We start from the raw sequence: 27932 nt of genomic DNA, 5'->3' as shown, positions 1-27932 counted from the left end.
TCTCGTGAAAACAAAAAAACGTGCTGTGCATCCCCCTAAAGATGGCAGGTCAAACTGGTCTCATTAGACAAGAGAAAACCACAGCACAGACAATGTGAACTCAAGTCGCCAATCTGGGTCGCCCTTCGCTGATATCTGATACACGTGGTGGAAAAGAAAAGGCGTGTCTGTGTTCAGGACAATAAAGAGGCTGAGGGAAACTTGCATGTGTTCTGTGTTCAGCTTGTTCCTGTGTCAAGAGCTACACTATCTAATGCATTTCTTTTGTTGTTGTTGGACAAAATGACAGCAAAAAATGTAAGACAACCGTACAACAGGAGTAACAACAAAACAGGTTTGGGACTTCTGACAGTCCTGTAAACTTTATTTTGAGGTGGGGAGGGGGGGGATAATCCAAGCCTTTTGCTACAACGACTCAGATATCCAATGCCTTCAAGCTGTGATACAGGACCAGTTTCAGCACAAAAATAATAGGGCGTGGGATTAACCTTTGGTTAAATGATCCGCTGATAAGCACACAAGGGTGTCAGTCTGTCCGTCGCCTCAACAAATCACGTTTTAGATTCCAGGATACGGGATTGGATAGCTGATGGCACCACTCCATTCCAAAAATTCTCAAGTCCTTGCCCCTGCGTACAAACTGACCTCTGACCTGTTACCCCCGGAAGGGGGCTCTCCTCATTCAGAAGACAAGTCATTACTAAGCCATTTTAAGTCATTATAAGTCAGTATTAACTCAAATGAAAGTAATTATTTCCCCTTTAGTATTGTTCATCAGGATCGGAAACTCTTCATGCTTGCAACCAGCACGACATGAAAAGAATGGAGGAAATAAAATGGTGAAGTATCTGGATATTCACTGGATGTTCTTTCACTGCATTGTGCTTCTGAAATATGAATGAGAAATGAGAGGGGGGGGGGGTGTTATTTCAGCCATATGAATCAGTGTCTCTGTCTGAATGCCTGTTTCCTTGTGTTGGAGCATGTTTGCGTATATGTGTGCGTGCTTGCATTTACATTTGCATGCACACATTATGAGTGTGTGTTTATCAATGAGTGAGAATTTATTTGTGTGTGAGTACTTGAATGTACATTTGTGCATGCGTACAGTATGAGTGTGTGAGTATGTGCATGTGCATTTGCACATGTGTAGAGCATCAGTGTGTTTGTGTGTGTGTAGATTAGTGCATGTATACAGTATGAGTGTGTGTGTGCATGTAGATTTGTGCATGTGTACAGTATGAGTGTGTGTGTGTCCGAGACTGATAAAAAAAAAAGACCGCACTAGAGGGACTGTGGCGCCATCTTGTGGCCTCCTAGCTCCTGTGCTGCTCTTGGTCCTTCTTGCGCTGTTTCTCCTTCTGTTTCTCGAGCTTGTCCAGGGCCTTGCGCTCCTTCTCCGCCGCAGCGTGCATTTCCTTCAGTCTGCGCTTCAGCGCACTGCGGTCCGTCGAGCTGCTTACGCCAAGACCCTACAGACACGCGCAGAGAGAGACAAACGGGCCAGAATGTTATCAAAGTACGTTTCTTTGTATGCTTTGTTTTCATACTTTCCTCTGTACTCTCTACTGCTTTACGGTTCTATATATCTGTTTTGCTTTCTGTACATACCGATATTTTTAACCTTTTTAACGCGGCCCGTGGAAAGGTGCTATATAATAATAATAATAATAATAATAATAATAATAATAATAATAATAATAATAATAACAACAACACGAATTACAATTATTATTATCATTTAAATAAATAAATAAATAAATAAATAATAATATTACAATTTAATTTTAACGAACAAGTATTGGGAATCTACGATTATAATTATAACAGCTGTAGTCGTTTTTGCAAGGTCATAACCCGGAAATGATGCAGCGTATGGGATGGCTGCTTTGCCAGGTCTGCACATAATACGCGACCTTAGGCTTGTTTTTCCAGAGTTGCTTGGGAATAAAATGTCAGTTGCGGTTTCTTGGTTCGTTTTTAAGTGTAACAAGCGATATCGTTTTTCCACATTCATGATTACACAAGCCAACATGTAAACGAAGGCCTAGCCATAAACTGTTCCCCCAGTTCGCAACCGCTCATTTGAAGATGAATCCCACACTCGACTTCTGAGGAACTATTAGACGTTGAGTATTACGCCTACAGTCAATAATGAACAATGAATACTAGACTGAATGAATAAAGGACTAATGTTAAGTTAACAGCCTTACAGTTTTGAACCTGTTAGACGTTGATTGGGGAAGAAGAGGCGAAGAAAATATCACGGGGATCGGTGCGAGCTATGGCCCGAGGAGAACGTGACTTGTGGAGAATTGGACAGATGTCTTGGTGAGTTATCTTAAAGCTGACACAAACGCGTACCTGTAATGCTAGCTAATGTTAGCTAACTCACAAGAACAATGCATGTGAAGCGACAGGGTGGTTTTAGTATCTCAGAAACTGCTGTTCTCCTAGAATTTTCTAGAGTTTGCCAAGAATGGTGCGAGAAGAAAAAAAAAAAACATCCAGTGAGCAACAGTTCTGTGGGCAAGAAACACGTTGTTAATGAGAGAGGTCATAGTATAAGGGCCAGACTGGTCGAAGCTGACAGTTGACAGGTGGCAGTAGCGCAAATAACTACACATTGCAACAGTGGTATGCAGAAGAGCATCCCTGAACACAACAACAATGTATCAAACTTCTAAGTGGATAGGCAGAATATTTATGAATCTAAAAAATAGGTCTAATAAAATCCTAATAAAGTTCTCACTGAGTGTAAAATGTATTATTAGCCACCTAGTTCTTAAACTGTCTCACAAATTGACTTATACCAGAGCTGCAACACCTCAGTTTTTCTGTATTTCTGCCCTTGCAAGCAGGTGAATAATTCCATTTTAACAAGTCCAGCATTGTGATTCCCTAAAATAACCTAGGCCTAACTAGAGAGTTTTAAATTATATAAAATTACATTACATTATATTACATTCAATTTAATAATCAATCTTCAAAAATATACTTTTGAAAACACCAATATTTTATGCCTCATAATAAGAATATAAAGCTTTTGTTCATTTATTTTCCCCTCCTGTCCAGCAGATGACAGTAAACAATCGTATATCAGAAGAATCAAGCTTCTCAGGCCCATCTCTCAGGTTAGGCTTTGGCTGTATGCGTTTCCTCACGCTTTATCAGGTCGGTCCAGCTGTATCCCTCTATGGTCTGGTTCTTCTGCCAACTGACGTAAATAATAAGGTTGGCTAGACTACTAATTAAGCATTGAAGCAATTAAGCTAATTTGTAATGTGCAACTTTAAATTTGATGCAAAATCCAGATCAATATTCAATTTACAGCTGAGAAGATGTGATAGTCATAGTTGGGTCAATACTAGGACCCACCCGGGTAAAACTAGGCTGCACTTAAAGGTACAATAGGTAATTTTGGACTTCTAATGGTCAAGAGAGGAATTGCAGCAACAACACATTCAAACCACAACACTGTTTATCCACCCCCTTCTCTGTGAACGTGTTGACATTGAAACCCCCCCCCACGCCATTGGCCGTGGCTATTAGAACCCATTTTAAACCAATGAGCTTGAATTATTGTACAGCTATGCAATATTTTGGTGCAGTCCGTCGACTGTATATTTTGAAATCCAAATTTAAGGACTATAAACACAGACAGAAGGTGAGTCAACATGTCAGTGAACCTTTTTTATTCAATGACGGGAAGGGATTTACAATGGTTTTGTAATAATATTTTAACGCAGAAATCTTACCTATTGTACCTTTAAGCTTTTTTTCTGCAGCTGCAGTGCTGAATTTGATACCCAGAGAAGAAGGAGGATTGTAGCCAATGTCAATCCTCCTCCCTGTGTGGCCTTCTGAAGCACTAAACACGTCGTACGGCAGGGATACTCTACCCAGAAAGGGCCGTGTGTGTGTGTGTTTGTGCAGGCTTTTCTCCCAACCCAGCAGTTACACACCTGATTCCACGAAACAACCACTAGAGTCTTTGCTAAGCACTTTGATTAGTAGAATCCAGTGTGTAACTGCTTGGTTGGAACAACTGCTTGCACCCACATCGGGCCTTTCTGGGTAAGATTGAGTATCCCTGTCTCCCTATATTGAGTATTCAGTGAGGCCCAAAGACCCAGGCCAATGAGTGAGAACAACTGTCTGTGACGTCGTCTTAACTGCACTCACCGAGCACTTTATTAGGAACATTTTCCCTTTATTACACCTACTTGTTAATGCGACTATCTAATAAGCCAATTGTGTGGCAGCACTGCAGTGCATACAATCATGTAGACACGGGTCAGAAGCTTCAGATAATGTTCACATCATGTGATCTAAGTGACTTTGATTGTTGAATGATTGTTAGTGGCAAACAGGATGGTTTGAGTATCTCAGAAACTGCTGATCTCCTGGGATTTTCACGTGCACTAGTCTCTAGAGTTTGCAAAGAAAGAAAGCCGTTTTGCAGACAGAAATGCCTTGTTAATGAGAGATGTCAGAGGAGAATGGCCGGACTGGTCAAAGCTGACAGGAAGTTGACAGTAATGCAAATAACAACACATTACAACAGTGGTATGCAGAAGTGCATCTCTGAACACACAACGTGTCATAACTGTTAGTGGACAGGCTACAGCACCTTAAGCTTGGTCCCGTCCATCTGCAGTAGGTGTTCTCCGTCGATGTCTCTGGCAGTGAATTCTGGGATATACTGCTCCATGTTGAGGCCCTTCAGCCACTGGCACACCTGCTGGGTGCTCCAGGCCGACACCAAGCACAGGGGCTCATCCAGAGGCTGCACACACAAACACACAGTTACCATGACCAAACGCAGGGGCTGCACACACAAACACACAGTTACCATGACCAAACGCAGGGACTGCACACACAAACACTCAGTTACCATGACCAAACGCAGGGACTGCACACACAAACACACAGTTACCGTGACCAAACGCAGGGACTGCACACACAAACACTCAGTTACCATGACCAAACGCAGGGACTGCACACACAAACACACAGTTACCGTGACCAAACACAGGGGCTGTTCATACAAGCACGCAGTTACCGTGACCAAACGCAGGGGCTGTTCATACAAGCACGCAGTTACCGTGACCAAACGCAGGGGCACAAACACGCAGAAACAAACAAAACAAAACACACCCAGGCTATAGTTAATTTGACCTAAAATATTTTCTCTTAAATGTGCATGTTTTCCCCCCCCTGTCTGTGCCCAGGCAGTAGTGAACCCTCCTTACCAATCCGTGCCTGGTGGATTGTAAAAAACCTCCCATGATTCACCTGTGGTAGCCAGCAGGGGCCTGGCAGTGAGTGAGTCGCGGTACGTAGTGATGTAAAATTTATCCCAGGTGACGTACGAGGTGGCCACAACTGTAAATGGAGCCGATTTCTAGGTCATAATGAGCAGAGAGGAGAGGCTGGGGGTGCGCGTACGCCAAGGTGTGAAAAGGAACCTCGGAGAAACCTCCAGCCTCTTATACCGCAGCCGGCGAGGAAGACAAGGCAGCCGGGAGAGAGGAAGTTCACCAGGAAATAACCGATTTCCCGATCCTCGCGCGGCCGTCTGACAAGCCTGCCTCGCCTTTAAACGAGCCGAGCGGGGCTGGCGGCCGGCCGCGGAAACACTCCCGTTCCCAGCGGCGCCTCACCTCGTCGGAGGACTGCGACAGCGTCTGGTACGGGTGCGAGGAGCGCGACTCGGCCGCTGACCCGCCGGACGGGCGGGGGCTCCGCGGGGAGAACTCCTCGCTGAGGGTGGACTCCTTCAGGGAGGGGAGAAAAAGAGCGGGAGAGGAGTCAGGAGAGCAGGAGGAGAGACGCCTCTCTGTCCTCACGGAGATGTTAATCGTGAATAATTATGAGGAATAACCCCTTGAGGTGGAGCATCTCGTTTTCAAGGGGGTCCTCAGCGACAGTAATACAATGTAAACGCAATTAGACACAACACTTAACATTGAAAAAAAATAAAAATAAAACTTATATTCATATATACACAAACGTTTACATACATGTATATATACTTATACATACACTCATGTACATACATATACATACACATATACACACAATCACACATAGACATGCATACACTAGTACTATACAATAATGAGAGGCATGTCCAGAACATAGTATTCTCAAGGAGAATTGTGTGTGATCCATGGTCCATCCCCCCCCCTCCCACTATGGCCAGTGGGCCTGTCCACCTCCTCAGAAGAAGGGGCCTCAGATGTCAATGTTAATGTTTTTTTATTTTTTTTATTTTTTATTTGGTAGCCAATTGTACCTCGTCTGATTCACCAGGATTTGGGTAGCTGATTTCAGCTACCTAGTATTGAACATAGATGCACCGCCCATACCCTGTCCCTCGGCGGCCCGAAGGAGAACGACACGTCTCGTCTCATGCCTGTTGCCGTGATTCCGAGGTGCCCGAGGTGCTTATTGTGCGGCGATCTACTAACCCTGCCAAGTCCCTCCCTCTGGAGCAGCGAGCCGATTATTGCTGCCCCACGTGAGCCGGCCAAACTTGGCTTTTTGGCAGGACCGAGAATCGAACCCCGGTCCCCGGTGTGCAACTGCAGCAAACTGCAACCGCAAGTCCACTGCGTCTTAGCCTGTTGCGCCACCGCGGCTCTTAACGCAATTTCTATCGAGTCTGCATGTGGATTTAGAAAAAATGGCAAGTCGTATTGTGTTTGTTGAATGCAACTTGGAGCTTAAGTTATATCAGTAGGTCAACACTTGTTACATATACGCATTACAGATACATATACACATAATCATGAACAGGCATGTCACTGAACAATAATTTATGTAAGATAGGGTTTAGGGTTGGCAAAAACAGGACATACTTTGAACAGAGTTTGGCTTGAGGGTTGGCCAAAAATGACCTACAGACTTTTAGGAGTTAGGGTTGAGGGTTGGCCAAAAATGACCTACAGACCTGCTGAAGCTTAACCAGCTACACTGAAGTGCTGTATGTTGCCTTCCTGTAATGTGGCAGCTTGTGGGGAAATGATGGGGGGAAAGTTGTGTGGCTGTCAGTCTCGGGTCAGTGATTTGCTGAGACCGCTCCCAAGCTAACCCAACATTACTGCAGTGTTTCCCCTTATCCAGTGCTTTCAGGGACTTGAGCCAGTAACCGTGACGCACCGTGCATTTCAGCTGTCGTATTTCAGCAGAAGTCTTGGCTTTCCTGCGAACCTGCAACCTATTAGAAAGCCATTACCGTAAAGCAAGCAGCCCGGAGGCATTTAACCGCCGTGTTTCCCGATCATGGTACAGTTGGAATGCGGACAGAGATCGAAAGCCTCGCTGATGAGAAATTGCGGCCCTGATTTTTGCACTGGGAGCTTTGAGGCTTTTTGATTGGCAGCGTACTGCATGACTTCATGGGTACTGAACCGGTGTGGGCTGCACAGAGCGAACGAGACCAGAGTCGGAGTAAAACCGTGTAATGGGCGAAATGCCAAACGCGGTTTTAATCGTCCAACAGGATCTATGCGTGGCATTTCCTCTCTGTTTTCTGAGATAAAAGGGCCAATCTTTTTTTCGGGATAAGGCTGGTTGATACCGTCGCAGTGACATTTGGTTTGTACTTCATAAATGACATTTATTTAAAATTAAACCAACCATCGTCAGTGTCAATTGAGCAATTCCGAATTTGAAAGTTGGCAGAACTGATAGGAATGTGTATGTAGCCATGCAAAGGAGTTGAGATTTGTCGGTCTGATAAGGACAACGGGGGATAATCTGTAAGTCTGGGTCATCAGGAGGCATACACGGCTGAAGAAGCTAAAGATCTTACATCTGGAAATCCTCTGAAAAGCTATTGACATGGCTGTTTTTCAAATCTGCGTGACATCACAGAGTACAGTTGCAGGTGGCTGCGAGGTTGCCGCGGTAAGGGGCCAGCGCATGGTGAAGCAGGTCTGTGGGTCGCTGGCTGTGCTCCCCTGCAGGCTAATGACGCTGCTGTAATATGAAAACCAAGGCCAGCAGTCCTGGACAATCCTGACCATTTCACATAGGCCCTTTAACACAAGCTGCCAGAAGAGCACTTTCAGCTGCACGATGGGCTGGAATAACATGGAACAGAGTAGTTTGCTAAAAGCTTAAAAAAAACATTAAAAAAAAAAAACCATCAGGAAAAATGAAAAATAGGCATCAGGGCCAGATCGTTTTGATTACTGTTAAGCAGGGATACTGTAAACACAGTTCTGGAAGGCTGAGAACCGCTGGTTTTCCAACCCTCCCTTTACTTGTGAGTCAGTTGTGCCAAGACAGTCTGGCCAATCAGTGGCACCACTTACCCGGGAGAAAAGAAAAACATGGCTGAATTTGATGATCGCTGCGGTAAACGGGTTCAGTCTCAGGGCTTTTTGCGTGTCGTACTGCATGCCATTTAAAACATGGCAAGAGCCAAAGTGTGACAACTGACACGCGACTGAAGACAGTATTTCAGGTAAAACAGAGGCCGTGATCTCTAGATGCTCATGTCCGGTGTATCGCCAGCTTTCAGTAAAGGTGCTTAGAAAGCTTACTGCCATATCGCTGGTACCTCATACAGCTTGAGGGATGGACAGTGAGGCACACTGCGGATTTGAATAAAAATGGGTCAAGCTCATCAGGCCCGGAAGACTTTTTAAAACCAACTGACTGCAGTGCAATACATCAGAGACTTGGAAGTGATTCAGACTTAAAACTAGGTACTGTCCACTATTGAGAAGGGTGTGTTTAATGTCTTTTTGTATTGTGGCGTAGGTAACAACTCATTTTTATGCTTATTTTATGCATGAAGTCAACCTCCCCTTGGGATCATTTTGTTTGAAGTCTTGAGTATACAGAGCAAAGCAATAATCAACAATAGCCAACAACTTTTTTGAGAAAGGCAAATTCGAGATGAAACGCTGACTGGCAATGACCTCATTCATCGAAATGATTTAAAAATAACTATAACCAGAGCACCTCATTGTTCATTAAAACCAGACAACCCCATTGCCCATGACCAGGTTTTGGAGGGTGAAGTGGATGAAGTTGAAAGGTCACACACAAAGTCAGCCCTGGCTGCTGGCACGTATAAACACCACGGCTTGAAGCTTGATGATTGATGCAAATGCTACGTTTGCAATGGGAAAAGTAATGTAATTGCGTTACTGAGCTTGTCTGATGCTTTGGAAGCTATAAAATATACTAAAAATCTTTTTCTTTTTTTGGACTGTTATAGTCCTGGGAGTGATGTAGCTGAGCTCGCTCTGGGATAGGCACCAGAAAAGCCCATCAGCTTCCCAAATCCTCGGCACTCGGCTGAACAGTTACTTAGGAGCGGCGCGGACATTTCTCCTGATGTCTAAGTGCCGAACAAATGGCCTCTCGATGCCTCTACGTCTTACTGTCGTTCCTGAGGCCTGAGCTATGAAGCGGACATTTTGCTTTGAGTTATTCATGTCCTAAGAGGACACAATCGCTCAGCTGGGAAACCGCTGTCGCTTCCATTTTAAGCTTGTGTTTTCACACGGATGTGCAAACGCATGACACACGTGTGGACGTTCCCTGTTTGAAGCCTTCTGCTTTCTTATGAATTTGTTTCCCAATATGGGGCAGAGCATTAAAAAAAAACAGATATACATGTGGTTTCCATGGCTGGAAAGGTTATTGTTGACTCATTCTGCAAAGTCATTCACTGTCAGACCCAGGGGAGTATTAGCTGGCGTACCCATGTGGAAACTCCCAAAGGAATGAGCAGAGAGGACTCAAAACCCTCACTCTTTGCTTACTTTATTTTACAGCGGAAACAGAGCCACAACTTTCATGAGGTGGCTGTTGTTCTCAACATTTGTAACTGTCCTTTGTGTTGTCCAGCTAATGTTAGCTTTGATGGTAGATATAAGGGGGGGGGGGGGGGGCGGTACCTGGGAGTTGGACTTGCGGGGGCTGCCGCTCTGGGACACCATCCTGGGGGAGCAGGAGGGGGTGCTGTTGGAGGAGGCCGAGCCCCGGGCGCTGTCTGTAAACCAGGAGAAAGGCACGAAGGGCGACCCCGAAGACCGGCACGGGCTCTCCGAGGGCTCCCTGTGGGAAGGGGGGGGGGGGGGGGCATAGAGTGAGTGAGAGAGTGAGAGAGTGAGAGAGTGAGAGAGAGAGAGAGAGTGAGAGTGAGAGTGAGAGTGAGAGTGAGAGTGAGAGTGAGAGAGTGAGAGTGAGAGTGAGAGTGTGACGTGTGCAAATGTACTCACACATGCAAATGCAGACACACTGAAGAATTTACTCCAAACATTTCATCCAACTCTGGTTCTGGACTGATCTTCACAGGGCATGTACTCTCTAGGCTCTATGCTAGCATTATTTCACACTAACATCCATGGGGCATGTGTGCATCCCAATTAGTAGATGTCCTCCTAAATTATTGTACCACTTGTGTATGTGTGCGTGTGGAGACCCACCGGCTTCCCATGCTGAATCGGTTGGTCTTCTCCTTCCTGACTTTCCCATAGGAACGCCGCAGTGTGACCCTTCCGGGGAACAAAAGTCAAATTACAATCCACGTTGAACCCTGAATTCTCGATTCTGTGGCACTTTGTTTTGGGGAGGGTAAGAGGCTCACCCCAGGTCCATGAATCTCCTCTTGGTCTTTTTATCGAAGATCACCGTGGGGCTCCCAGGCTCAGCCGGACTGGTGTCCCGACTGTCATCTGTTACCAAAACTGACCCCCCCACACCACACACGTTCAGACATAATCTCACCCCCACACCACACACGTTCAGACATAATCTCAACCCCACCCACGGTAATTCACTTATTTGCTTAAATAAAACATTGAAGAATGTAACTGTAGCTTTGAAGTTGGCCCTGGGGCGTTGTACTGCAACAAGCATTTTGTGGTTAAAGTGCAGACTTTCATCTTTAATTACATCCATACCGTGTAGGAATTACAGCCCAATTTTAGGTTGCCAAAAGTAATTGTACAGATAAACACAGACTGAAATCAAGTCATCATATTCAATATTTTAAAATGTGGAAATCAATGACTGTGCCTGAATGACCCAGATCACTGGCAGATGCCGGCTATCTTCCCTGGTGATGCTCTGCCAGGCCTGTACTGCAGCCCTCTTCAGCTCCTGCTTATTTCAGAGGCTATTTGCCTTCAGTCTGGTTTTCAGCCAGACCTATGGATTTGATTCAATTTACGGCTATTTATGGATTTGATACTTTTCACTTGTTGAGGAATGTATGCGCTTGTAAATCCCTTTGGGTTAAAAGCGTCTCCTAAGTGACTAAAGTGTAGAGGTAAAACAGCGGTCGCTCTGACCTTCGCTCTCGGGCCGGCGTGCTCGGCGGATGTAGATGGGCGAGCTGTCGGTGCTCGGGCAGGACCTGGAGGGGGAGCTGGTGGGGGACAAGCCCAGAGGCTCCTGGGAGGAGGTGTTGGTGAGCTGACGGTAGCGGCCCCGAGGCACCGGGGGCGGAGTCTCGTCCTCGGCGAGGTTGCGGCGGACCAGCGAGGTGTCGAAGGTGAAGGCGGGCCGTGGGGCGGGGGAGGAGGGCAGCAGCGAATCCGGGGAGGGGGAGGAGCCGCGCAGTGCAGAGTGGAGTGGGGAGCGGGTACAGTGCATGGGGCTGTCCAACGACTTTAACACACACACACACACACACATGTACACACACGTACACACATACACATGTGCACACACACACACACGTACACACACACACACACACACACACACACGTACACATGGGCACACACACACACACGTACACGTGCACACACACACACACACACGTACACATGTACACATGTACACACATGTACACACACACACACACGTACACATGTACACATGCACACACAGACATGCAAGCACATGTATACACATGCACACAGACACACACACACGTACACGTACACATGCACGCACACAGACACGCAAACGCATGTATACACATGCACATAGACACACACACACACAGAAAATAAATACAAGAATTTAGTGGAGGCTTTTATGTCTTTCCAGAAAATTAGTTGGATATAAATACGTTAATTGCACGTTAGCCTTTGACAGTTTATTGCATTTTAAATGGATTCAAAATGGATGAGTCCAACTGCAAAATTTGATTTGCAAATGAAGTGAGGAAAAGCATATCTGTAATTGGGGTGAATAACTGCTTTCCAACCAATGAGCATACTCTGCAGTGCTGTTGCCAAGTGCTGAGATAATTTTCAGGCTGGTCTGACAGTAAAACTAACAAGCAGGCACGTGTGTCCAATGTGCCCCCTTGGAAAAAAAAAAAGAAAAGTATTCATATTGTTGTCATTCATTCATTTTGGTTAAATATATTTTCTACAGTACTGTGGTGTGTTTTTCTAGCTTGTGTGCCCTTTTCTCTTTTGAGTACCTCAGACGGTCTCTGTGATCAGGCAGTGTTTTCATATCAGAATAGTTTGCTTTTATGTGACTTCCTTCTTTTTCACCGTTATTATGTATTCTTCTGTGGGAATCGGCATACTCTTGTCACTGGGTGTATTGTATTAATTCACATTTCTCCCATTATTTTGCTAATTAGGCTCTGACATGTAATTTTTAGCGGGGTTCAGTGGTGATCCCGGTGACATTGATTTGCTGCAGTATGTCCACATCGTCTCCATTAGCGTGAATTTATGCATGCTAACATGTTCAGAATATTAATTCTGGATTGCTGTGCAATGGCCCACGGCGAAACCAAAATTGTGTGTTTGAACTAAAAGTGACAATAGAAACGCTACACTTCAACTGTGTGGATGATTATGGAAAAGGGGGAATTGCTTGATCTAAATGCTTCAAAGAAAATCACTTTCAATTCGAGCGATGCTGGCAGGATGAAATAATGAAATCTGGTCGTGTTCAAGTGAGATATCTCGGTTTTTTGACAGCTCCAACATGCATTAAGTAATGTGACTGCTACTTACTTATTTATTTACTTATTAATTAAATTTGCCATCTCCAATTCCACCCAAATCTGGAATGTCTTGGATTATATCCCATTACATTACATTAATGGCATTAGGCAGACGCTCTTATCCAGAGTGACGTACAGTTGATTAGACTAAGCAGGAACAATGCAGGGTTAAGGGCCTTGCTCAGAGGCCCAACGGCTGTGTGGATGTTATTGTGGCAACACCGGGATTCGAACCACCGACCTGGCGGGTCCAAGTCATGTACCTCAACCACTACGCTACAGGCCTGACCTACCCCGAGTACAGCGATACAATGCCTGTGTGTCCTGCGCAACGTGGCGGGACGACGTCCCTTTCCCACCTTTCGCTCCAGACTCTCGTCCCCTTCGGTGGAGCTGATGCTGTCCCGCAGCCGCGAGCGAGAAGGCCGATGCCGCCGGGTTTTGACGGACAGCTGGGCCCGCCCCTTCTGTATGCTGTTGTCCAGGAGCTCCGTCTCCGGAACGGCCTCGTTCAGGTCTGATAACCAATCGCATCGCAGAGGCAGGGTGAGTCGGCGTTTCTTTTGTGTCTGTCCTGCTGCGCTTCATGTCGAGACACGGTTATTGATGGAATGTAGACACACGTGCGCTAACATACGTTCACACACACGCTATGAATACAAACTTGGAATGATAGGTTTCTTAATGAAACCTCCTGCAATACAAACCTCTCAATTCACATACATCACGTAATATGTATTTTTCCAAGATGAAAGCCAGTGCACTGCAAGACTGTTGACATTTCATGAATATTATCTGATGCCCTACAACTGCAGCACTCTTGTACTGTGATGGTAGGGTCAGCAGATTGGGAACCCTCACATTCTTGGTTGCACACACCCCCCCTCCCCCCCTGACAAAAGGCAAGCAGATCCTTTCTTAACCCATAATGAGATGCTGAGAGGTTACGCCAGCAGCCCCCACCCCCCCTCTGAATCTGAACCTCTGACCTCAATCTGGGGCCCCCCTGACGTTCAATAATTCATCTCTGCGTGCTCCTGGGGGGGAGGGGAGGGGGGAGCTGTGACTGGAGGCTGCAGGTGAGATGCCAATTTTAGCTCAGAATAAAATTCCATCTGCCTTTCCCAATTAGTAGGAAAGCCAATAATTTAGTGCAGTCCCTCTTTGTGTATTGAGGAATATGTGTGATCTTGTAATGCAAGGGAAGCAGTGAGATGGGCCTGTAACACTCCAGCCCTGGGCTCACTCAGTGTGGCTGAAGATGTGCTAATTGGGCCCGTATGACCACTGTGCTGCTCCCTGTCTTTCTCTCCGTGCCATCCTTTTCTCTCCCCATTTCTATCTTTCTCTTCATCTCCCTTTCTACCCACCCCCTCCCTCTATCTCCCTTTCTCTCTCATGCTCCTTCTCTTTCTCCCTGGGAGCTCAGTGTCAGTGCTCAATCCAGCGGCGTTAGCACTGGATTTAGGTGCTGGTTACTCTAGCACTGGGCAGCGGCTATGTTTTTAGTGCTCTCTGCTCTCAAATTCTGCATACTGTATTAGCTCTGTCCTGAAGTGTAAAGGGAGCTTGGGGCTACGGATTTGATTTCCATATCCTCAGTGCAGACTTGGATTGCTTACATGAGTACATGCTGTATCCTTCATATGGCTTGGGTATTGGCTGGATATGTCTGCCTGTGTTAGTGTGACCGGTTGCTGCATTTGGTCATTCGCTACGTTTCCAAACCATTACACCTCACTGCTGGTTATAGCACTCAGGGATAAGATTTTGTTCTGCAGTGTGTTCGTAGTTCTGTCAGTAAGAGCGCTGGCCAGGAGACATTTTATACAGATAGCCTGACTCTGACACAGCAGCCTGTCAATACTGAGATAAGCTCTGTGTACAGCTGTGTATCTCCATAACCGCTCTGGACCGAGCCGTGAGACTGCAAGGTCAGGGGATAACAGCCTGTGTATCTCAGTGGTGCAATCACGTAAGATTTTGGAACCAAGCTGAGCAAAACTTGGAAGCCCGGTTTCACTGCTAAGCTTTCTGTTAAAAATATCTTCTGAAACCACCTCGGCAGACTTCAGAGGCAAACTGGGTGATTATTTGAAATCCTACACCTGGAGGATGCCAGCCAAAACTCGGAAGCGCTGAAGCACTTAAAAAACAATATTACCCACGGGTGATTAAACGGATTGCTCATCATGTTTTTTTTTTCTCCATCAGAACCCTTTTGTTACCTTCATAAAACCATTTTTTTTTCCCATTCTGTGACAGCCTCCTCAGGATGACGATGATCGAGTTCATGATGGGTTATCTCAAGGGCAAATGTCTTGAGTGTTTAGCAAGCTTGTCCGTAAAGGCCTCCAAATGGCTCCTGTATGTCTCCATAGAGGAACCCTAATCTCGCTCAAGGGTTCCTTTTTGGGAAAGATGCTTCAATCTGGGAGTACTATAAGTGGTTGGAAACCTTGTTTGAAATAGTTGGAGTACACACTGCCTTTCAGTAAGACGCTTATTATACTTCAGGAGTGCAGATTAATTCAGGCCATTTCACTCATCAGAATTTGCCGGACTCAACGAATAACAGTTGTGGGGGTCCCGAAAGGGGAGATACACTGAAGAGGTCCCATTCGGGACAGGCCCTGTGGGTACTCAGGTGCATTCATGATTTGATTAGTTAAGATTTCTTTGTTGCTGGTTGTTCAGGGAAAAGTCAAATGACCACCTCCCCCTGTGCATCATTAAGGGCGCTATTCCTTCTGAGATGAAAGCAGGCAGGGTGCATTACTGCAGAACACTATGCACACGCAGTGTCTCCCTAATTTACACACATCCCGTGGGCGTCTAACAGGGGCCCCTAATTAATATTGCGGGGGACCCTCGGCTTGGTGACCTGCCTGATAAATGACAGGGATCAACACCAGTGCACCCCCACACTGCACCACCCCCTGCTCCCCCGAAATGGACCCAGGGACGTCCCAGACAAAGGGGATTGTCCTTTAATGCTCCCTCCACCGCTGTCTCTATTGTTCTCTATTCCTCTCCTAATACCCTTGTGTGTGTGTGTGTGTGCGCATGCGCGTGCGCCTGTGAGTGTGTGTCTGTTTGCGTGTGTGTTTGTGTGTGTGTGTGCGTGCGTGCATGTTAGTGTATGTGTGCACTTATGTGAGTGTGTATGTGCGTGTGTGTGTATGCGTATGTGTGTATACATGTGTACATGTTTACTAGTGTTTTATGAAGAGGGGACAATGTGCAGACAGGTTGGTGACACAGCACAGCATTCTCCAGCAATAAAGGAAGAGGCTAAGTACAACAGGAGGTCATATCTAATTCATCCAGGGGGTGTTCCAATTGTTTTCCTGCACTCATTCACCGAACAATCCGAGTCACTTCTCTCCTGATGGGAATGACATGGGATTAGTGAGCGGACTGAGGGAATTATTGACAGGAGAGCATTCCCAATGCATGGCAGTTCAAGGTCTTGCTAGTAGCTGGATCCACCCATGGATGGTATGCATTGGACCATTTTGCAGGGCATTGGGCAATTGATATTTCCTGCTGTGATGAAGAGGGACTGTTTCGGCTGAGCCAGCTCGATCCCTGAATGAGTAAGCAATCGCACACTCTGGAGCTGGAGCAAGCCAGGAGCAAGCCAAGAATGAAACTGAAACCAGGCTGAAATTAGCTAGAATTGAGGTAGAATTTAGCCACAAATTGACCAGAAGCAAGCCAGAATTGAGGCAGAATCTAGGCAGTATCGAGGTAGAATCGAGGCAGAGTCAAGGCAGAATCCAGCCAAAAATGACCAGGAACAAGCCATAATTCAGACACAAATTAGCCAAAAACAAGCCAGGACCAAGGTAGAATCGAGACCAAAGCCATAATCCAGCCCTAAATCGCCAGAAACAAGCTGGAATTCAGCTGGAATCCAGTCAGAATCAAGCCATAAATAACAGGAAACAAGCCTCAAATAAGTCATAATTGAGCCAGATTCAAACCAGAAATGAAACATACTGTAAATCACCGGAATTGAGCCTGAATAATGCCAAAATCAAGCCATAAATCGCCAGAAATGAGTGCTCACCTGCAGATGCTAGCTCTGTAGACAGATGGATGCCCATCCTCTGCACCCAGGGAAATTTGGGACCTTTCGGTCGAGCATTACAGATCTACGTGTGTCCCGAGGAGACCTGAAGCGCGGATCCTGCCCAGTTGCCAGTGCTGGAGTAAACAAATGCGCGATGGCGGAGGAGGGGGCTGGGACAAAGCGGGCCTGTTTGTGCCACACCAACGGGCCTATCCCTGCGCCTGTCTCCCGTCCTCCCCCGGCAGTGGACCGCCGTTGCCAGGAATGAGCGCTGGCCTGCAAACGGCAGCCCCGCCGACAGATGGGAGGCCTGCCCTCTAGTGACTTCCACTTACACGCATTACATTGCATTACATTATTGGCATTTGGCAGACGCTCTTATCCAGAGCGACATACAGTTGATTAGACTAAGCTGGAGACAATCCTCCCCTGGAGCAATGCAGGGTTAATGGCCTTGCTCAAGGGCCCAACGGCTGTGCGGATCTTATTGTGGCTACACCGGGATTAGAACCACCAACCTTGTGTGTCCCAGTCATTTACCTAACCCACAGTCCGAGGGCGCTAAATACCACTACAGCTTTATTTAACCAAGCCAGCAAAACTTTCACATGGGGGGGGGCTATTCGGTGACTGAGCAAGAGCAAGGGGAGCAGGCTGGATTAGAGTCAAACTGGGCTTCTCGCTGTCAGCATTGCTGGTAAGTGAAATAGCGGTGGATTCTGGTGTTGAAACATGCATGCGGCTGGCGTTGTGATAGCCCTCGCTCCATCTTAAATTATGCACATTTTTCTTCAGGACGTCTTCAGAAACAAGCAAGTCTTCTTCTGCACTGAAGAGGGGAGAACCCTCAGAGGCAGTGGAGGGGGAAATGGGAAAGCAAAATTTGACGCTATTTTTGTTGTCGTTTTGAAAGATGGAGAGCAGGTGGAGGGCCGAGAGTATTGCAATCGCAGGTTCTGCCGAGGGAGACGGGATCAGCATCGTTATTTGTGAGAACAGACCCGTTTCCTCGCAAATTTTATTACAGCAGTCTTCTTACGGAGCCTTCGGGCTGCCCATGAAAATGTCAGCTAGCCGCTTCTGACTCTCTGTTCACGGGGTTATGTGCCGATGGTCTGCCAATCAACACTTTGTCCGTTTGCCAGATTGCCCTCAGGCATGAGAAAATACACTCTCCGTTCCCTGATCAGCAGTGCCAAATCACCGGCACCCTGCCTCTATTTAAGAGAATCCAGCTCACCCGAGGGCCGTTAGTCATAAACCACCCCCCACTCTGTTTGTGGCTTCAGAGTACTCTCCTGCTTCCACAAAAGCACCCTGCCAGGCCAGCCGTCTGTTGATGTTTATGCGGCTGAGAGAAAACAATTGCAAAGATGTTATGTTGAGTAGGACGGAACTCATTTTCCCATGAGGCTGTGTGAGATGGGTATGATTTAACTCATTTTCCCATGAGGCCTTGTGGGACTGGTATGATGGGACTCATTTTCCCATGAGGCCTTGTGGGACTGGTATGATGGGACTCATTTTCCCATGAGGCCTTGTGAGACAGGTATGATGGAGCTCATTTTCCCATGAGGCCGTATGTGACTGGTTTGATGAAACTCATTTTCCCATGAGGCCTTTGCAAGATTGATATGCTAGAACTCATTTTCCCATGAGGCCTTGTGAGATGGGTAAAATTTAACTCATTTTCCCATGAGGCCTTGTGAGATGGGTAAAATTTAACTCATTTTCCCATGAGGCTTTTGCAAGATTGGTATGATTTAACTCCTTTTCCCATGGGTATGATTTAACTCATTTTCCTATGAACATTGTGAGATGGGTATGATAGATCTAATTTTGCCATGCAAATTTTCAGATGGCTATGGTAGAACTAATTTTCCCATGAGATGGGAATCATTTTCCCATTGTGATTTATTACCTGTTGACCTCCAGGGGAAGTAATAGGTAACCACTGAGAATGATGGGAAGCCTGCTGCCTGCACTTTCTAGACCAATTGTATGGTGTAATCCAGTCACATGATCCAGAACATGAATCACGTGAAACCAATCCAGTCCTGGGGAGGTGTTTCAGCAATAGCAATTCATTCAAGTCATTGATTGGCCAACAAATCCACACACCTCGTTCTCAAATCCTTGCTGGTTGAGAAGAAACCAGAAATGGCCATACCTTTCAGCAGTCATGTGACACCCGAAGGCATGCTGGGAGATCAGGCTTCTGAAGTAAATATGGCTTGGCTCACTTGCCTTCCTTGTTTTTCCGGGTTGCTGCTAAGAATAACCAGTTGGGCTTAGCGATGTTGGGACCTCCATGTGTTCAGATGGGAGAAATGCGGAACCAAATCCCACTCGTTTACCCTGTTTCACCATCCCCACACCCACACCCATACCGACAGGAGCAATGACAAAAGGATGCTCATTCAGAAAACCAGGCACCTCTCTAGGATAAAACTGCACAGAGTAAATCTCAGTAATAACAGTAAAGGCTCAGTGTTTTGGCTGTCTAAACACACAGGAGACTCAATTAGGGGGACCAGAATTTGTCTTGGCAGGGGATTCTAAACAAACATTAATTTCCAAAGCAGCATAGCCTTGTCTGTGGATTTGAAAGCCGACGTTAGACTAATTCAGTGAGAACCGTTCTGTGCTCTATAAGTGTGCCTGCCCTCGGCAAACACAGGCAGCTGCACAAGGCCAAATAAAATACCAGCAATTTACTGGAGGAGCGTTCTGAGGAGGTGAGGAGACAAACCACCTGGTGCTCCGGTCAGGCTTCCTGAGACAACGCGGCTGACCTGGACTTGTGACAGCGGTGGCTAAGGTCAAAGGTCATCGCCCCCCCACCCCTTTCTGCAGGGAGCCAATCAGTGAGCAGGACATGATCTTCCTGCCTGAAACTGGGGCAGTGGCAGGCAGGGGAGGGTTAGGACAGAGCAGCGCCCCGCTGAAAAGGAAAATCTGCCCTCTGCGTCCACCATCGATTTGCCTCCTCTGCACAGCAGCCATCGGGGCACCTCTCTGACAGAGCCAGCGGAGGGGCCACAACCTACCGGCTTGAGTGCAGCAGCACTCAACACTGAGAGCGCACAGACGTAGAGACCTGCAGATGGCAGTCAGAAATGGAGGAAAAGGGAGGAAAACATTCGCACAAGATCCGGTTGTAGATGCTCCCTTTGAGTGATCCCTCATCCTCAGCAGCCTGTGGCCACGGGCGTGCTGAAGGCCAGGTGCTGAGTGATGTCTTTGTTGCGCGGGAATGCGTTCGATCGATTGCTCTGCGAATCGATCGAACGTCCGGATCCTACTGATTCCGCTCAGCCAGCGCTGCATGTTGCCTCTCCCCTCAGGTGGTCAACAGAAACTCACATCAGTCACCACCTCGCACCGATTCGGTCTGACTTTCACATTGTCACAGGATTGATTTTAATGCTGACGTGGCTTAATATGGCTGCTTTTATCACGACTACCCACAACTATAAGCAACACCAGAGACGATATTAATACTGTACAGAGAAAGTCAGTGAAGACATGGATAAAATCACACATCAAAATGCATGTAAGCTCTGTCTGCTTTGGACAGTGAAATTATGGATGGACCTATTCGTTTACCGAATAAAAAGCTTGAGATTTATACTTTCGGAACTGCATGTTTTTGCTATGTTTGGTGTCTTGCTGTGTGCTAGTTTCTGCCCTGACACCAGTCAGACTCAGGCTCATATCTGTACACAAATAGCAGTTTTCACAGAGCTGTTTACTGAGCAGATTGGCAGCTTTCTCAGCTCTATCCTTTCCATATTCACCGTGCTCACAAGAGTGCACAAGCTGCTTCTATATGACTGGCGGGGTGGCGGTTTGATGCGTGCCAAGTGCATAAACAAGACCACGGTGCGTCAGCGGTTTGTGTGAGTTTCTTCGGATCAGCCGGATGGGATGCAACAGCCAATGGGTGGCTGCCGCTGGGTGGGGGGGGTGTGGTTGGGTGGGGGGGTGGGGGGGTGGGCGGAATGTGATGTAGGGGGCAGCGGGAGTCTGCCAGTGGGTCCCAGAGCCAAATCCGGCAAGTCAGCGCATCGGGGAATTCGACCTGCCGTTTGCCGGGCTCAAAGGGCTGAGTCCACACTAATGGTGATTTTTTTCCGCGTTCCAGCAGGATGTCTTATTTGGGCAAGATGCTCCAAGGTGCATTTCAGAGCGACATGTCTTCATGCCTGGGACACGACCCTTACTCTGCCCCAGGATATAGTCTCCTGACCTGACTGTGAGCTGAGGGGAACACGCATGTCTTTTCCCCCTTGAGCTCTCACCTAGACTGGGCGGTCCTGCTGGAGGGCTGTGCTATCCAGCTTATGAATACAGTACACTGCCACCCCCACAACATTAGACTAAAGCAGGCAGGGCCAGGCGGTCTGTGGGGCCAGGTGGGCTGTGTAGGGGGCAGGTCCAAGCGGTCTGTGGGGTGTGGGGCCAGGTGGGCCCTGTAGGGTGGGGCCAGGTAGGGGGCAAGGCCAGGTGGGCCCTGTAGGGTGGGGCCAAGTAGAGGGCAGGGCCAGGTGGGCCCTGTAGGGTGGGGCCAGGTAGGGGGCAAGGCCAGGCGGTCTGTGGGGCCAGGTGGGCTGTGTAGGGGGCAGGTCCAAGCGGTCTGTGGGGTGTGGGGCCAGGTGGGCCCTGTAGGGCGGGGCCAGGTAGGGGGCAAGGCCAGGCGGTCTGTGGGGCCAGGTGGGCTCTGTAGGGGCCAGGTAGGGGGCAGGTCCAAGCGGTCTGTTGGGTGTGGGGCCAGGTGGGCCCTGTAGGGTGGGGCCAGGTTGGGGGCAGGTCCAGGCGGTCTGTGGGGTGAGGGGCCAGGTAGGGTGAGGCGGGATCTGAAGATACTCACCGAACACGTTGTCCGTGTCCTCGGGCAGTGAGGTGGACATGGCTCTGGGGACGCTGAGCTGCAGACAGAGAGAAAGAGTGAGCGAGAGAGTCAAAATGTGTATGTGAGAGAGGAAGAGTGATTGAGAGAATGAGAAAGTGTGTGTGAGAGACGTAGAGCTGCTGAGACGCTTGTGGTGATATAGTGGTTCAAAATTGGGGCCCAGTACACCCAGGTGGTTCATTGATATGCTACCCCTTGGCACGGTATTCAGACTGAATTGCTTTACTAAAAATATCCAGCCAGTTATGGTTAGCTTGTAAAGTAAATAAAAAAGCAAGCTGTCGCAAAACAAAATCTGGCCACACAGCAGAGGATGTGGAACTCTCAGCTGGAAATAAAAGCCACAGCTGTCTACATTCAGTCAATTAGTAACTCAAACTGGATCTGCTCTGCTAACACCTCTCCAGTGTTGGAAAGCTGTGCTCCCTCTGTTCCTGACATAGATCGTTTGTTCAACAGAATGCTACAGAGGATGACTCTGGGTCTATGGCTATGGCCTCATAATGATAACACCGCTGTGGCCAATCAGAAAATAGCTCACTGAAACAGGGGCCTGGCTCATGGATAATGAGCCGAGGCTGCTGATAGGCTCTCACTTTTTTTTTTTCTCATATTTTCCCTTAACTGACCTCGCATCCATTGCTCCAACGCTCCCAATTTCCATTTGCAAACTACACTCATTTTGAATATAGCACAAGCTGAAATATATTCGCTTCCAAAAATCAGTCATTCAGTCATGTAAATCTGAACAGCTTTGTTATTCTCTGTGTCCCTGAAACAGCAAATCCCGTAGATTAAGGGTAGCAGTCTCTTTACTGGATTCATAAACTCACAAATCTATCAAGCAGTGTACACCAAAACCAAGGGTTCCCACTGGCATCGTCTCCAGACTGATCCTCTGAATCCACACCCCAAATATAAACGACAAGCCCTCGGTGACTCCATCGGAATACTTTAAAGGCTTAATAATTTAAAGGTTTTCTCTTTTTATGCTTTTGTTCATTTGGTTCCTATGGAGTCGCCGAGTTCCGTGTATCAGGGGGTCGTGGAGTTGACCAGGAGTGGGAGAAGACATCACTGCACCTTCTAAAGGACCCCTCTGCATAGCCTTTCAGTGCTGTATCCAAAAGCATTCAGAGTCTTTACATAGATATTCTCACCTTCATAGAGCTGGCTGGCTATAGTTAAACCTTACCAGCCAGTAGCTGCCGTATCCTAAATATATTATCCCCTCCATAATTTCTGTCATTTACATAGTTCTACACCATTGGCTCTCAGGCACAGTAAGGTAAGCATCTGGATGTGCTTCTTACCATCTGTTTGGTGACTTCTACAGAACTGCGTAGCCTCTATAATCTATTTTATAATAGATAGTTCTGAGCCTGGATGCTGATTGGTCAGCCTGGCTTCCTTGCAGGGCCTATGTGATTGTGTCATCAAATCTGGCACTCTAGGGGGCGGAGAAATGCTGGCAGTCAGGTGTGAAGGCCAATCAGCAGCAAGGCTTGTTCATGGGAGAAAAAACCAGGGCTGGATTTGGATTTGAGGACCAAATATGATAATAGCCCCCCCCCCCAATTTCAGGGGACCAAAAGTAATTGGACAAATTGAAACAAACTGAAATAGTGTCATATTATCATATAGTGTCATCCTATTACGTATTTTCTTGCAAATCCTTTGCAATCAACAACTTTCTGAAGTCTATGACCATTAGACATCACCAGATGCTGGGTATTTTCCTTGGTGATGCTCTTCCAGGCCTGTACTGCAGCCCTCTTCAGCTCCTGCTTGTTTTGGGGGCTTGACTTGGCCAGTCAAGAACATTTCACTTTTTGGCCCGAAAAAACTCCTTGGTTGCTCGTTTTGGATCATTGCTGCATGATGAAGAATCGTCCAATCAGTTTTGAGGCATTTGCCTAGATCTCAGCAGACAAGATGTTTCTGTATACTTTGGTATTCATCTTGCTGCTGCCGTGACATCATCAATGAACACAAGTGAGCCAGTTCCAGTGACAGCCATACATGCCCAAGCCATAACACTACATCCACCATGTTTCACAGATGAGGGGGTTACTTTGGATTATGAGCTGTGCTTTTTTTTTCTACAAACTTTTCTTCACCATTTCAAGGATTCTTCTGTCATCCACTACTCTGGTCTTCTGTGGTCTACCAGGTTGCTTGCCATTTCCATTGCTGAGCTCACCAGTGCGTTCTTGCTTCTTAATAATTCTTAAGTTATTAGTTATAACCAAATTCTTTGCCTATGTTTCTATGATTGATTTATTCTTATTCTGCAGTTTAATGACAATGATAGACAGGTCACTGGTCCTCATGTTGAGCGACAACAATAATAGACTCTAAATGCAGATCCTCCTAGAGTCAGCTCTAGACCTTTTGCCAGCTCTTATGCATGAACTAACACTGAAACATAATACACCTGTCCAAGAAACATTTGAGCAGCCAATTGTCATTTTGGTCCCCTACAATTTGGGGGACTGTGTATAAAAATGGCCATCATTCCTACACGGTTCACCCAGTATGGATGTAAAAAACCCTCAAATTAAAGCTGAAAGCCTGCACTTTAACCACAGTGATTTATTTTACTACCGTCTCTTTGCTAGAGAATGGAGGGAAAATAATATTCATAATATACATGGCATCCATTCACCAATATCTTTATCCAGAAAAGCCTGCAGTTTGCGGATGCCAGCCAATGCCAACACCCACCAGGCCCTTGACGGCAGTTATTTGCTTTGGTGGCATTGGGTTCCAAAACAGCCACTGTACAAGCACGTTGACAAAAGATTTATAGAACTTAATAAAAGAGTGCTCTAGGGAAGAAAAACAGGCATTGCACATTGTTTAGTAGGACTGATACAAACGGCCAAATACACACTGTAAGCAGAGGGTGAAGACACATATTATACCAAAAGATGACCCCTCCTCGCTCATGACATAATGAAAGGGCTCCCTGCTCCTCCCCTCCTCTGTAATGAGTTTGGGCTCCTCGTCAAGGTCCTGGGCAGTGGGCCCTTTGGGACGGGCCTGGGGGGGGTTTAGCATCGATAAGATATAGGCATGTTCGTGGGGGTGAATTATTGGGGCAGTAAAGCAGCCATCACCCAGGCAATGTGTAGCATCTGCCTACGGGCCGCGGACTCCGTGTGTATGGTATGGGCGCGCCGCCGCCTAACCTCCCAGAAGGCTGTGCGTCTGACAAAGCCTTTCACTCCTCATCCTCAAAAACGGTGGGGGTGGTGGGTGTCACAGGCAGGGCGTGTGATGGGAGCAAGGGGCCAGACACGAGCGTAGGCAGAATGAAAGATACAAAGGTAGGGAAGAAAATATAGAAGAAAGCCGGAAAATTGTTTTTAAACACGAATTTAGCGTTAACTAAAATAACTGAAAATAACCCTGCACTGGCTACGTTCTGGGCAGCGTGTGTGCGTGTTTGTGTGCATTTGCGTGCGCGCGTGTGTATACGTGTGTGTGTGAGATGTGTGACCGGCTGCGATCATGAAGCAAAACAAACCAGGCAGGAAAAAGGCTCTCTCACGGGGCACAGAGCCTGCAGCCAGCCCCCAGCCCCGTTCCCCTCCTAACTTCTTTTCAATGAGGGAGGGGGATCCTACAGCAGCACTCACACCATAGCGGTCTGCACTGCCTTTTACAGGGTACAGATGGGGTCTACCGAGATTTCTGTTTAAAAAGCTGCAACAGCTCCAAAAGCGGACAGATCTCTCTGGCGTAATGTAGCGGTGGATCTGAAAGGGGAAAGCAGCTACATCAGAGGATGGAATCGGGAGAGAGAGAGAGAGAGAGTGAGGGAAGAGAGAGGGAGAGAGAGAGAGAGACTGAAGAGGGAGGGGGCAGAGGAGGAAGCGAGAGCAGCAAAACAAACACAGTGTGATTGGGGGGGGGGGTGGCGGAGCGGAGGAACTCACCTCAGAAGCGGGTCGTGCAGCGGGAGCAGTCAGATGACACGGCGAGGTGACATGGCGGTCCAGGGGTGCCACCGACGCACAGGGGGCCGTTGGTTTAAATCTCACTATATCCACCGGGAAGGAGACTCCCACCTCCGTCTACAGCAAAACAGCTCTGCCACAGAGCTCACCCAAGGACAGGCGGGAGAGAGAGAGGGAGAGGGAGAGGGAGGGAGGGGGAGAGGAAGAGAGAGGCAGGGAGGGAGGGAGGGAGGGAGGGAGATGTGCACACACACACACACACACACACTCCAGAGTGTTTTAATGTGAGCCTCACTCTGATGATGGCCAAACCGGAACGCCCGAGGCAGGTTGTGGTGTTCTGGGGCGGGGGGAGGGGATGGAGGGATGGAGGGATAGAAGAGAGGGGGCAGGTGTAGAGTAATCAGCTGATTTTGAGCATACTCCAGGCTCTGCACAATGTTCATATCTTACCCCATCTCTGTCTGGCACTCTACGAAGCTATCTGTGTGCCCACATGTATGTACACGTGTGTGTGTGCGACTGCGTACATGTGTGCGTTTGTGACTGCGTATGCATGTGTGCGTAACTGCGTATGCATGCGTGTGTGAATGCATATGCATGTGTGTGACTGCATGTGTGTGTGACTATGCCTGTGTGTGTGACTGCGTATGTCTGTGTGACTGCGTGTGTGACTGCGTATGCGTGTGACTGCGTATGCATGCGTGTGTGACTGCGTGTGTGTGACTGTGTATGCCTGTGTAACTGCGTATGCATGCGTGTGTGACTGCGTATGCATGTGTGTGACAGCGTGTGTGTGTGACTGCGTATGTGTGTGTGTGACAGCGTATGCGTGTTTGTGGCTGCGTATGCGTGACTGTATGCGAGTCAGATTGCATACGCATGCGTATGCATGGACATGCCTGTGTAATGAAGGGCTTGTGCAGTAGGTGTCTTACTCCAGTTCAGCGAGCATAAATCTCTTTAATAGATCCATTATGCTTCCTCTGACCTGGCAGTGGTGATCAGACTGGGATAATGGAGGCCATGCAAGGGCAGGGGGGTTTGTGACTCCACCCAAGCCATCTATTCTGTCCATCAATATCACATGACCTCTCAACTGCACCCCCTCCCCCCCACCACTCACCACTGCATCACCTGCTTTTTGGTTCCTCCGGCAGAGCCTCAGTGGGGCCCTATGGCTGCTTCACCAATGTGCTGACTTTAGCTGTTAGCGTTTAGCTCCAATGTGACATGTTTCGTGTGCTTTCTGCGGTGCAGCTCTTTAGCTGTTAGCGTTTAGCTCCAATGGGACATATTTAATGTGCTTTCAGCGGTGCAGACTTTAGCTGTTAGCGTTTAGCTCCAATGTGACATGTTTCATGTGCTTTCAGCGGGAACTAGCTGTTAGCATTTAGCACTGACAGCAGTGAGCTGTGGTTAGTGTGGGCAGAGCCAAGCCCCACCTGTCATCGGTGTGTAAAGAGCATGTGTATCTACCACAGCTTAAATTAGTAAAGACTGACTGTGTATGAGCAGCAGATCTTATTACCATTTTATTAAAATCCTGGCTCCCCACATCTATACAGGCTCATACATGCATAAATACATATGAAGTGTGCATATAGGGAGACACATGCGCTCACACACAGGCACACGCACAGTACACACAGAGCCCTCCACCTCCACAGCTGTCAGGACGTGTCTGTGTTCCCCTGGGCGGCATTTATACTGTCTGAGTTTTGAGATTTATCGTCTGCAGTGTGCAAAGCAATCAGATTGGGTCTCCTATTCCTTCCCTACGCACACAGGCACACACATACAGTATATGCACCATTCACGCACACACACACACACACACACACACACACACACACACACAAACAAACAGGCACGCACATACAGTATATGCACCATTCACACACACACACACACACACACACACACAAACACAGGCACACACATACACATATACAGTATATGCACAATTCACACACACACACACACACACACAAATAAAGGCACTGACCTACACACATGCAT

At 47.4% G+C, this 27932-nt stretch overlaps 1 protein-coding gene across 3 annotated transcripts; it reads right to left on the bottom strand.

The window, feature by feature from the left end:
* Window positions 1-320: 320 nt before the first annotated feature.
* Window positions 321-26015, bottom strand: LOC133114481 (sterile alpha motif domain-containing protein 14-like). Of its 3 annotated transcripts, XM_061223936.1 has the most exons (11): window positions 25890-26015; window positions 21904-21961; window positions 13312-13469; window positions 11325-11643; window positions 10619-10718; window positions 10458-10526; window positions 9927-10086; window positions 5667-5780; window positions 4634-4789; window positions 1286-1472; window positions 321-887 (listed from the first exon to the last, which is right to left on the bottom strand). In XM_061223936.1, exons 2-10 carry the CDS (start codon window positions 21941-21943, stop codon window positions 1317-1319), a joined length of 1272 nt encoding a protein of 423 aa, XP_061079920.1. In that variant the 5' UTR covers window positions 21944-21961; window positions 25890-26015; the 3' UTR covers window positions 321-887; window positions 1286-1316. The 3 variants fall into 3 exon arrangements, with proteins under 3 accessions (XP_061079920.1, XP_061079919.1, XP_061079921.1); XM_061223935.1 differs by having other exon boundaries at window positions 321-1472; XM_061223937.1 differs by lacking the exons at window positions 21904-21961; window positions 25890-26015 and adding an exon at window positions 17028-17161 and having other exon boundaries at window positions 321-1472.
* Window positions 26016-27932: the final 1917 nt, after the last annotated feature.

The sequence above is a fragment of the Conger conger genome, chromosome 16 (assembly GCF_963514075.1).
Source record: "Conger conger chromosome 16, fConCon1.1, whole genome shotgun sequence".
NCBI classification, from domain to species: Eukaryota; Metazoa; Chordata; class Actinopteri; order Anguilliformes; family Congridae; genus Conger; species Conger conger.
This window is presented reverse-complemented; position numbering and strand designations above follow the sequence as displayed.